We start from the raw sequence: 12,741 nt of genomic DNA, 5'->3' as shown, positions 1-12,741 counted from the left end.
GCCCTGAGGCCCCCTGACCCCAGGCTCAGCCCTGAGTCCCTCTACTCCACCTTCTATCACTGAGCTTCCATCACTGCTCGGCTCTTAGGAGGAGCAGCACAGGACTCCAGATAAGGGAAGTTTATCTGGCAAGGTCACCTCTCCTCTTAAGAAGAGAAAGGCCCCTGGCCTGTGCGGTTCAGTTGGTTGAACCAGCATCCTGTAGCCAAAGGGTTGCAGGTTTGATCCCCAGTCTTGGTGCACAAAGAAAAGTTGTTTGCGCCAACATTGACTGGCATGACTAATCTCCAGCCTTGCTTGGTTGCATGGACAGAGTTTAAAGGTCCAGCCATTCCTTTACCGGTTGTGGTATAAAGCTGCAAAGTACTCATGGAAGTGATGTACCAATCGTGTAGCACAGAGTTCAACATTGTTATGTGCATTTCTAGTTTGCATTTTAGCTTCAGGGAAAATTTCTTTATTAAAAAAGGGACATTAGACGGAGGTGAAGTGGTGTAGAGTGGAGAGACTGTATCTTGTCTGATCTCCAGCAGTCGCTACAACACGACACCCAGGAAGTCCTAGTGACGCTCCGAACACCCTGCGTCCCTGCGTGTGGGACAATTAAAACCACCACGCTGCCCATGGGGATGGGCGGGAGCCAGGAAAGCAAGAGCCTCTGTACCTCTTGCTTATTTGACAATTAACAAAGAACATGGGACAACAGGAACCACTTTCCCTGTGTCCTTAAAGAGAAAGGATACAGGTGATATTTTGTGAATGTAAAGGAGGGGGATCCCACGATGTTGAGGATGAAACCACAGTTGAAGGCCACCCTCAGAAGACAGCCTGAGGAGGAAGAGAGTAGGGAGACGGTGTCACAGATTCTGTAGACGAGTGTGGCCTTAGTGACGTCTCCGTAGATCATATCACTCTGAGGTCCTGTTACTAAGAGAATCGCAACTTTTCCACTCTGGACTCCTGTTGGTTTTACTTATTTATACACTGACTGCTGCCTTGGCATGATTTGCTCCTCTGCTGTGAAATGGACCTGGCTGCCTGGAACAAAAATGCCACACCCTACTTTCCCAAGGGTCTGCACTTGCCTCCCTGGAAATGAACTTGGGTTGTAGCCCCTCCTGGGGTAAGTGGGGTGTGGCCCTCGGAACTCCTGTTGCCAATAATCCAAACTGCCTCCATTCAACTCATCCGGGCATGGAAAGATACTGGGCCAGGGAGAGAACTACTTATTTTGCTGAACAACGAGAGTCATAAGGCCCTGGGCAGAGGGCACCTACACGAAAACACAGAAGTCTGTCTCCTGTGTTCTAGGGGAGGGCCACAGCGTGAGCAGGTAACCCCGTGAGCCCCTACCTTAGCTGCCTAGTGCCACACGCTCAGGGCCGTATCCTGAGATGGACAGCTGTGCCTACTCTCTATTCTCTCACCCCAGGAGCTTGTGAAAATGTAAGACACTGAGTGTGACTTTATTATATGAGTACCTCTGAATACAGTTTATACTTTAAGTAAATATAAAATATTTAAGTAAATTATTTGAAAACTTCAGTATTTTATTATCAAAAATAAATTTCTCAAGTGAAGGGACAGCCCCAGTTTGAGAGAGAGAGGACAAAAAGTTTCTTTTATCAAAGATGTGATCCTGGGAAGCAGGAGAAAGTAACCCGTCCTCTGCCAGTCGGCTTTGCAGCCCAGGCCGAGCCGGCTGTCCTCGTCCCATCGCCCAAGTGTTTGTTGTCAAGGAACTCGCAGCTGGAAGGGCCTCACGTGGAAAGGCAGCAGGGTTGGTGAAATCGGCATCACCGGGAGGCTGGTCAGGAATGCAGGATTTAGGTCTCACCCCATTTTGCTGATTCAGAATCTGCATTTTAATAAGATCTCCCACCGATTCTTACATCCTTTGAAACTGAATTGACAAATGACAAATTCGTCTCGCTCCAACATCTCTCTGATTACTAGAAAATCCCCCAAGTCAGTCAGCCTTCCCTCCCAGCGTCAAATATAAAAATGCAATGTAAAGCAAATCGGCAGCAGAGTGAAACTGCTCACAAACATGTGGGATTTCACAGAATTAACAGATGTGATCTTGGAAAACTATTCAAATCACACAGAAGGTGTCAGGCAGGGAGGAGAAGGCAGCCTGAGGCCCCTGGACAAGCGAGGAGGAACTAGTCCACGAGGATGGGGACACTCCTTCAGAAGAGAATGATACGAACATCAAAGAATGAAGACAGGCCCTTGGGAAAAAATGATGAGGCTCATGAATATCTTTGTAAAAATGACCCACTTTATGACTGTGCTGTGAAAGTCAAACATACAATTTTGTTGAAAAACTGCTCCAGAAAATCAATACTTTGGTCGTAGGGTAAGTGAAGCCAGTCTGGCTTCCCCACCCAGGTGTCTGGGTAACGAAGCAAAGCAGTGTTCCCACAGCCTCGGAGGGGCCTGATAAGTAGTGTTCTCAGAGCCTTGAGACCGGGTCGGATAAACGGTTCCCCTAACATGAAGTGGGCTCGCATGCACAGAATCATGCTATGTTATATAATTTGGGGGCATGAGCTGGCTTTGTTTATCTCTAGTACTTAAGCAGGTAGGGGCTTCTTGCTAGACTGACATGCAGCTCGCGCCGTGTGCATGGCCCGCCCACCCACGAATGAAGGCATGCCCAGCCTCCCCGGCTCCGTGCACTTTCTTCCGTCTGCCCGAATCTAGAGTGGACCTGCCAGGCCTTGACAGGCTGCAGCACCTCAGTCTTCCATCATTCTGAGGAGGAGCACGTTGTTTTAATGACCATGTAAATCAGGGGTGTCAAACTCATTTTCACCAGGGGCCACATCAGCCTCACAGTTGCCTTCAAAGGGCCAACTGTAATTTTAGGATGTAGAAATGTAACTACTCCTTAACTAGGGGTAAAGACCCCAGCACTGCCGCCGGGTGGAAACCAGGTGCCAGGCCAGATAAAACAAGGTGGAGGGCCGGATTCAGCCCATGGGCCTTGTGTTTGCCACCTGTGATGTAAATGATACTATGTGAGATAAGTTACTTTCATACATTTTAATTCCATGTTTCAAGACAAAGTCTAATCAAAGCTTGTTGTCGCTATTTCTCATAATGATCAGTCGTCATGGTAAGGGTGCTCCTGCTATGGAGACTTTCCCAGGGGCAGCCTCCGACTGCCAGACCCCCTGCATATTCCTATTTCTTTTCCCCTATGGGACTGCTTTATAGAGCCTGTGACCGGTGTGGGGTCATCAATACCAACTTACTCCCAGGTCGGTGAAGAATTCTTATTGTCCCAATGCCTGGTTGAGTGTCCCAACACACTGTGATGTCACAGAAGGGGGTTCACACAGGGTTATGGCTCTACAGGCCGGTATGTATTCTGGGGTCACCTTACTGACCATGAGGAAGTTCTGCAGCATCTCTCCATTTTTGCAGGTGACATCACCCACCTCTCTCATGGCTCTGAGATCTCTCACACGTCCTGGGCAATCATTCCTAGACAAAAAAACATCCCCACGGGTTGGGTCAGGAAAAGACCTTTCTATGGAAAATCTTCCCAGGCCTACATCACAAAGGAACTTGACAGCCACAGGCCACACGCAAGTCCTTGCAAAGCGATGCTTATCCCTTCTCAGCCTTTGCTTTGATCTGCAGGCATTTGAAGCAGAGAAGGAATTTTGAGCCCTGAACCACTCACTACAGGATTAAAGTGGGAGCACCGTTTACTTTTCCTTGAGACTCTGGGCCAAATGTTGGAAGGGGAGAGTAAATACCTTAGCATTCCTGTGCACAGCAGCAAGGGTGGGACATTAGCTTGGGTTTTTTTTTTTTCTTTTCCTGCAGGAGGACTTTGCCCCCTAATTGGGTCCCCTTTCTTTAGGATTCCCAGATCGGTGTATAAACACCACTTTGGCCCTAATCTGGCCTAGGCCTGCCATTGTCCCTCTTCGTCCCTGGATTACCCAAAGGCGCACCTGGAACAGTGTGAGCTGCCCTCTGCCCCCTGGGCCCTATCCCATGAGCAATGGGACTCCGGTGAAAAGAAGCAATATGCTCCCCAAACTCCACCAGTACCTCGGGATGCAGGAAGGGGATGGGGTGTTGAGTAAAATGGCAGGCATTTCTTTAAGGTTTATTGCTCTAGTGATGATGGGTTTCACAGGGGACTAGTGAGACCAACAGAATGTTGTCCAATGCCACAGCACACAACCTCCAGGTAAAGAACTCAGAATTAAATTTTAATGGGTGACAATACAAAACTAAATAGGGAACATGTGGGTGTACCTGTCTGATGGGCAGCATTTATGCCCATTGCCTACGTGATCTCAGGTTTGTCGTCATATTCGACGATCCTCATTTGGACTGTTCTCCTCAGCTGTTCATTTGCGTCAACCTAGTTGAATTAAAGAAGAGCAGATTTCACCCGTTTAGATATTTGCTATTCAAACCAATGCCCACAGTGGCCCAGAGAGATTAGACATGTTGAAAATGGGATTGTCTTTTCCTGTTGCTCAAACTATTTTAAGGGAAATATATATTTTTCTCCTTAGAGAAGCCAAAGTTTCAGTGTTCGTGTTAATGCCATCTACCCACTGAGCCGGTCTCTGTGTCTAAATTCCCAGACAAAAACTCCCTCAGCTACTGGTCTCGCCTTCTTTCCTTCCTCTGAGAGGTGAACTCTGCTTCTGAGAACTGAGGTTGCTCACCTTGGAGAGAAACAATTGCTGAAGGATTGAGAGGTGTCATTTCCAAGTGAACACACAGCATAAAGACCGAACAAATGCAGGTCAGCCTTGTATTTAGAAGTTGAAAATGCAATGTTGAGTTCAAATAACAGGCTTTGAGGTAGAGGCGTGCTTTATATCACTGAACTGCTTCTGACCATTTTGCTAGAGCAAGTTTCATCATGCGGCAGAGAGCAGGTCCAGGTTGCCCACCCGCTGGACCCTCCAGACCCAGACCTTCCCGTTGTGGGGGCGGCCTCTCCCAGACCACCCTGCCAGCCACAGTGCTTCCTGAGCTCACTGCTCCAGCAGGTCATTCAAGGTGTTCCCAACTGTCACTGCAAACTCCTCAGAAAAAGTTCACTGGGTCCCCGCAAAACGATACCAATCAAGACCAATGCAATAAATTTTTTCCTAAAGCTAAATGTGCTTGATTCAAAGTCCTCCCTTTTGAGGGTTTTTTTAACAAGACTGATTTTATTTATATGACCTTACTCAAGTAAAAAGTTGGCAGCCCTGTGTGAGTCCCCTAAATTTTCTTTTGGAACATCACTGGGTTATGAAACCAGGGGCCGTTAAAATTATACAGTCTGGACACTCCTCCATGTGTAAGAGCAACCGAAGATGCCTTGCTGCTGCTGCTGCTGCTGCTGCTGCTGCTTTAAGAAAATCCCTGTGTGACCCTCAACAACTCCAGACCTACTCTGGCAGGCGAGCAGGAAAGCTCCTCCGGCACCGTAATGGGCTATTGCCCTTCCCTAGTTTGGCTGATTGTGAAAGCCGTGGCTTGGAATTTAACTGACTAATGGGGCAAGCTTTACTTCAGGTATTTTCCAGGCGGTATCATTTGGGGCTCACTGTCGTTTAATACCTGCTCTTATCAAAAGCTTGGTTCAATACATGAATTCATTGTTTTATATGACTGACATTTATCAGTCACCTTCAACATACTTCACACTACACCAAGTGCTGGGACTTCAGAAATGATTGCTTTTTCACCTGAAACTAATACGAAATAATATTGAATGTAAGCCATAATTGAAAAGTAAAATTTAAAAAATGGTGGCTGTTTAAAGGTCTGTGGTCTACACAGGAAGGCAGACTCATCATGTACGAAGTATATGACAACATGATATGCAGGGTGATGATGGAATTAGGAAGAGAAAATCATGGCCGCTCCAAGCAAGTGTCCAAAGTGTTCTCGGACCGAAAAGGAAGAGGGCTTCCTTGAGATGGTGGAGCCCCGCCCAGATCTCGGCTTGCTTTCCTTCTCCGGCATGTTCTGCTCCTTCTACTTCAGGGCCTTTGCTCATAGCACTTTCTCTGCCTCAAAAGCAATCCCTTCCCACTACACCTTCCCGTCCCCAAATTTAATCATCCCTTCACCAGAGAAGCAGGTCTTAACTTCCGAGACTAGGAAGGGTCCCTCAGCTTCTGTGCTCATGGCGCCTGTTCCTTCCCTTCACAGCACTAATCATGTTCTCGCCAGACAGCTGGCTGCGTCACCCTGTTTTCCATCTTCCTGACAGGTTATACTCCTGAGGGTGGGGGGACATACAAAGCCGTGGTTTTCTGTTCCTCACCGAATCACCAGTTTCTAGGACAGTTCCTCCCAAGCAATGGGAGCTCAGCTAATATCTGTTAAGTAAGTTAATAACTTTAAGATAGGAGTTATTTGTGGAAAGATATGGGGAGGGCTGGGAAGGGCGAGACTAAGCCAGGGTTGCTGGGCAGGAAGAACGCCATGACCCAAGTCTCAAGGCAGCAAATCCCCTGAGTGATGTCTGCAGAACTTGACATTACTAGACTATAAAGACAAGGTCAGAGCAGGGAGAGCCATGCTGGGAAAGAATGGTCACCATCTCACGTAACTGTGAGCTCCTTCATTCATTCAACAAATATTCAGTCAGTAGTTACTATGTGCCAGATGCTATTCCAGGCAGTGGAGATAAATGAGTGTTTCTCAGCTGGGGTTCAAATCTTAATAAAAGTTCTATTCCTTAGGGTAAGGCCTATGTCTTGTTTATTTCAGGAACTACACAGTGCCTAGCAAAGTGCCTGATATAACAGGCACCCAGAACCTCATGGCAGAAAAGAAGGAATAAAAGCATGGAGGTGGTGACATGGCAGAACGATCCCGGACACTAACAGAACTGAAGACGGGGGTGGAGCAGGAGCCAGCCTGGACTGGCTTCATGGTGGCCAGGCCCTACCCGGTTTCCCTCTCCCATACCCTTGGGAGTCCCATGCTGCCTTGCCTAATTTTCATCATCCCAATGGCTCTTGCATGAGCGCCCAGTGGAGTTCAAAGATGAGGCAGCATCAGTTTCTTTGCTGCAGATGAAAAGCAGAGAAGGATGGGCCCTCATTCAGGCCACATAGAGGGAAAATGACCCCTGGTGTCTAAGCTGGATCCTTGGATGCATTTTTCCCAAAGACATATTGCTAAACATAGCAATTAGGTTCTCTGGTAATATTACTATTGTATTTCAGACAGATTTTTGCCCAAAGAAAATTTTGAGGGTTGGCTTGGAGATCTGAAGACCTATAATAATGTTTCTGTAAGAAAAACGCTCTCCTGGTGTCTGGCTTGTAGGCTTTCCAAAGCTAAATATAAACCTCCTGTGTTGCACGTTCCCTAGGTGTGCACTTGGCTGAGAGAAAACCCCTGGGGCAAGGGCTGAGCTGCGGTGGAACCCTCCTCCAGGAACCGTACACAGACCTGCACTTAATGCCACGCCTTGCTCATCATGTGTGTTGAGCAAGAAGCTATAAACTAAAATTATAGTGTCTGATTTGATCTTGCCCACAGCAGTTTTGGAAAGTTTTGACCATAAACACAAATGGCCTTTGCTGTCATGCTGCTTCATGCCCAAGGCTCTTCCGTATCATTAACCCAAGAACTGCACCACAGGCCCTGGCCAGGCAGCCCGTCTGGTTAGAGTGTCATCCAACACCAAGGCTGCAGGTTCGATTTCCAGTCAGGGCACATACAAGACTCAACCTATGAATGCCTCTCTCTCTCTCTCCCTCCAAAATCAATAAATAAACATTAAAAAAAGAGTTGTACCACAAAGAGGACATTCCAGTCTGTGGAGTCCAGTTAGTTCAGGGAAAGAGCCTTCATTACACGTCATCCGGCCCTGGCCCACAGCCAGGAAGGTCAGCCACTGGTTCGCCCACAGCTGAGGACCTTCTGCATCTGGCCTTGAGGGCAGATGGCATGTTTGACTTTCTCCAGCTCCTCACACTCTTGTCTTTGACTAGCTCACTGCTGGTGTGGTCGAGGGAAAAAATAGTTGAGCATTTCATCTTAATTGATTTTTTTCCCAGCTTTTATTTTTGGGGTCTTTTCCTGCCTGTTTCCAGACTTCACTGTCTTCAACTTTCAACTTCCTATTTTTTGGGGGGGGCATCGACATTGATGCTCTTCATGCCCCTTTCGTTTGCAGTGTACCCCTTCTGCCCTAATTTTGTTTGGTTTCTATGGTAAGAGCTGCGTTCCCTCCTCCAGTCTGCAGCCACACCAGTAAGCTCAGCAACACTGGCTGGGTGACTCAAGCTGCTCCTCTTAGGCCGACCTCATTTGCCCAGTGTTTCACTTCCACAGGTTTCCATGGTACCTGCTTTATCTTCCTAGCGTCTTGGCTATGCGCCCAGAGGAGCACCAGCAATCTCCACCAGGACTCTATGCAGAGGGCTCGTGTGTTTATCATCTGCAAAGGAACCTGTGTTGCCCTATGTTGCAGGGAGGAGACACAGAACCAAGGCAAGGCAGCAACCTGTATTCGTTTTCCCTGTCACAGTATTCAGTGACATGTTTGGCCACTATGTTTTGCAACAACGCAGGCAGCAGCCAGCTCTGGCCACCGTGCAACCTTAAAGAACGAAGGATGCAGCTGTCGCTGAAACTTCTGGAGGGGCTGGTATGCCTGGTGGGGCAGCTATGGGGCCCAGATACTGTTCTTGAAGTAGAGGGTATACCAACATGTCCCATGGTTCCAGCCTTGGTTGTGACCACCACATCACCATTTTTCCACCTGAAGGCAGGCTCTACCAAGTAGAATACGCCTTTAAGGCTATTAACCAGAGTGGCCTTACATCAGCTGTCAGAGGGGAAGACTGTGCAGTAGTTGTCACACAGGATTCTAGCACAGTGACTCACTTATTCAAGATAACAGAATACACTGGCTGTGTGGTGACAGGAATGACAGCTGACAGCAGATCCCAGGTACAGAGGGCCCACTATGAGGCAGCTAATTGGAAATACAAGCATGGCTATGAGATTCCCGTGGACATGCTGTGTAAAAGAATTGCTGGTATTTCTGGGGTCTACACACGGGATGCTGAAATGAGGCCTCTCGGTTGTTGCATGATCTTAATTGGTACAGATGAAGAACAAGGCCCTCAGGTGCACAGGTGAGATCCTGCAGGTTTCTGCTTCAGGTCTAAAGCCACTGCAGCAGGAGTAAAACAAACCAGTCAACCAGCTTTCTTGAAAAGAAGTGAAGAAATTTGATTGGACATTGGAACAGACACTGGAAACTGCAATTACATGCCCGTCTACTGTCCTGTCAACTGATTTCAAATCGGCAGAAATGGAAGTTGGAGCAGTTACAGTTGAAAATCCTAAATTCAGGGTTCTTATGGAAGCAGAGGTGGACGCTCGACTTGTTGCACGAGCAGAGAGAGACTGAGCATTTTAGTCAGTTCACCAAACCCGCAACGCCACCTGCCTGTGTGTTTGGTGACAACAGACCGACATTGCGGAGGCCCCTGGACTGGAGAAGGAACCTCTCCCACTCCTCCTTCCACCAAAGTGGTTAGGATTCTATAAAAATTAAAGCAGTGCTTTTGGAAAGACAAAGAAACAAAAACAAAACAAAAAAGAATGATGGATGCATACCTCCAGCGCTGTGCATGCGATCAGATCAGCCAGGGCCGCTTCACAGCGCACTGGGAAGAAGGGACCTCTTTGTATAAGTTGGACAATCAGAGAGGCGCAGAGGAGGTCCACACACCTGTCGGCACCCTCATCAACACCACCATCCTCTCTCTTATCTGTAATAAGTGGCCAATAGGACAAAGCTTCTAAAACACATATTTTATAAATGTGGACAGAGCTATTAAGCATGAATACATTAATATAAAATTATTTAATAAATGAATACCATTATACCATATTCTGCTATGTACAATGTGCTCCGTGTATAATATGCACCCACATTTTTGGTCCAGACTTTCAGAAAAAATCTTTCATTTCAATTTTTTAATTCCATCTTTTATTTATTCATGTTTTGAAATAAAACTGATTATCATATTCCAGGGTATTATTTTGCATATGGATATCATTATTGCTTTCTAGGGTTATACTTTTAATGTAGAAGCATAAATCAAAGAATTTAAAATATGTATATACATATGGAATTAGTACTACCCATATATAATACACATACTTATTTTCCCCTCAAAAATGTGAGCAAGAGTACATATTACACATGGCAAAATGATCATTTGTATCTTTTACAAGTAAATAATAATAATATCTATTTGCTTAGCCCCATACAGCTAAAAATTGCTTCATATGGCCAGAAAAAGCCCATGGGTAAAATGCATGTAAGCATTCCCTGTTCACAGGAGAATAAACAGAGCATAGAATGTCTCTGGGCCAGATTTCCTGGGTCAGTGGTTGCCAAAGATGAAAACTCTAGCCTTCCACCAGAGCCGGGCTTCTCCCTGTCCCGTCGTGCTTGCTGCCATGAGCAGGAGGGGGACACGGGAATCTCGCATTTGGAGCCTGCACTGGAACGGCATTTCACTTTATGGAGACCACTTCCTAGAAGGGATTTCAGAGGCTCTGGGGAAGTTTGCTATTTTAAGACTATGTATAGATATTTGTCAAACCAAGGAGCACCATTTGAAGATGTTAGGTAAGTAAAGTTCTGCGGATAGCCCGGTGGCAGCAGGAGGGGTCATGGAGGACTGTCCCCACCTGTCGTCTTGCACCTACATTTAGAAAAGCCCTGCTCGGGATTTGTGTAGCCAGTTGCAAGGATAGGCTGAAGTTGGTGTGATTGAAACACAGACAGTGTCTCTGTGTCTAAAATGCAAAGGCTTGGTATCTAGGACTGGAATCTGAAAATGTATGTGAGAACTTTCTAGCCCTAAGGGTTCCCATCTGGCTAGAAGGTCACAGCTCCTCTAATGTGACCTGCAGCTTCACAATCAGCATGAAAGTCTACAATTACAGCCATTCTCTGGAATCCTCTCAGCAAAGGAGGACATTCCTTGGCTGGTTTAGAAAAACCAGGGCTGATTTGCACAGTAAAAGGAATGCAGTCTGGAAGAATGGCCAGCGATTTACAGATTGTCTCCTATTAACTAAAAAAGAATACGGCCAGGAGGCTTAAAAACACCGTTCTGCCACGGGCTCAGGAACGCTCCCAGGAGAGACAGTGGAAGTGAGAAGGTGGGGGCGTGGCGGCAGAAGCAGTGAGGGGAAAACAGAATCAGATGGTGGAAGAGCTGGACCCAGGAGTAAGCGAGCATCTTAATCTAGTCCCTTAGGTCTTCATAGGTGTTGTGACTTTCCCAGACAATTCAGTACTTATCTCAATAGGTGAAAACTAGAAAGAACTCAGTGGGTCAGGCAGAGGCACCATTTCCACCTCATAGACGAAGACACTGAGTCTTGAGGCCAAGCGTTTTGTCCAGGTTCACACTGCTCAGGGGAGGCCCAAGTGGACCAGCAGCCCCCTGACTTCTACGCCTGATTTCTGATTTCCACAAGGCAGCTGCCTCTCCACCTTGGGCGGTGGGACTGACTGAGGGGGCGCCAAGCAGGTGGAGCTTCTCCGACTGCTCCTCCAAGGAAGATGATGAGTGGGGCCAACCATGGCTGGCAGGGCCGGGGCCTGGACTCCGGGATGAAGCAGCTGGAAGGGTCCAGGGGGAGTGTTCGCAAGAACTGGGGTGAGACAGTGTTTGGAAGATGAACAGGGAAATGGAAACTTGGAGATGAAAAGGAAAAGGCAACCTCCAGCAGTGGACCTGCGTGGAGGGAGGGACAGTGGCCCGTGGAAAATACCCCAGAGGGCGGCTGCTGGCGAAGCCCGCGCTGTGCCATCATCAACCAGTGCTCCTGTCAGGTGAGTGGTTCTCTCAGGTAGGAACCGCTTCCCAGCCCAGCAGAGGTGCCTCACGGCTCCAACAGTCAGTCACCAAGCAGCCACACTCCACAGGTGACGTGTAGACATGCCCCCAGGCGAGGCGTACCAGACGCCAGGAGTGCCCAGCGCACCTGACTCAGGTGTCGGAGGAGGGGTCCAAGCCTGCCCTGTGCTCACCTCCTGGATATTCTGCTTTGCCCAGCTGTCAGAGGGATGCATAATTGTCCCCATCACTTTCAGGTTGCCACAGACTACCAGGGCTTCGTCTGGGGCATCTGTGTTTATTCCCACTCGACCATGACAGACAACAGATTCTGGAACTTGTCCTTGCTGCCATAATGCATCACTGTCATTTTCAAATTGCCCAGGGTTAGAGGCCTGGAAAAAATACATAAACATGTTAGAATTAAAGTTACAGTAGCAGGAATAGATGATCACTATTAGTCCTCACAGTGCAGGAAAACAATGCATCTAAGTCTTTCACCTGAGAATCTGACGTGGCAGGGATTCTGACGCACCCACACGTGCAGGAGCTCGGTTGGCCACGTTGGGGAGCATCCAGCCCCTGTTGCCTGCATCTGGAACTGGCCATGATGCATCAGCTGTACGGGGAGAAAGATGAAGAAACTCACAATGACTGTCCCCTGAAAGGGACAATAATGATTTTAAAACCAGAACATTACATCAGAAAATACTAGTTTATTAATGCTCAGATAAATAAAAATACTTTCCATTTAGCTAGCCTTTTTATAGTTTCAAAACACTTTCATGTTTATGATTTTGTATACAATTGACTAGCAAATGAAAATGCAAATACATTTGATAGACCTCAACTCTTCCCTAAGCAC

General features: G+C 47.4%; 1 protein-coding gene and 1 pseudogene across 1 annotated transcript in view; one reads left to right on the top strand and one right to left on the bottom strand.

Annotated features, from left to right (window-relative positions):
- Positions 1 to 12,741, bottom strand: part of MYRFL (myelin regulatory factor like) — a 115,257-nt gene that overhangs the window by 34,957 nt on the left and 67,559 nt on the right. The window contains 4 exon segments of the mRNA XM_053661440.1: positions 3,390 to 3,466; positions 3,469 to 3,495; positions 4,285 to 4,393; positions 12,071 to 12,271. Coding sequence (XP_053517415.1) covers positions 3,390 to 3,466; positions 3,469 to 3,495; positions 4,285 to 4,393; positions 12,071 to 12,271 — 414 coding nt within the window.
- Positions 8,713 to 9,421, top strand: LOC119039405 (proteasome subunit alpha type-6-like; annotated as a pseudogene).

The sequence above is a fragment of the Artibeus jamaicensis genome, unplaced genomic scaffold, assembly GCF_021234435.1.
Source record: "Artibeus jamaicensis isolate MK-2021 breed Jamaican fruit bat unplaced genomic scaffold, CSHL_Jam_final contig_233, whole genome shotgun sequence".
In the NCBI taxonomy this organism is placed as follows: domain Eukaryota; kingdom Metazoa; phylum Chordata; class Mammalia; order Chiroptera; family Phyllostomidae; genus Artibeus; species Artibeus jamaicensis.
Note: the sequence above shows the minus strand (reverse complement) of the source record. Positions and strands in the feature narration are given on the sequence as shown.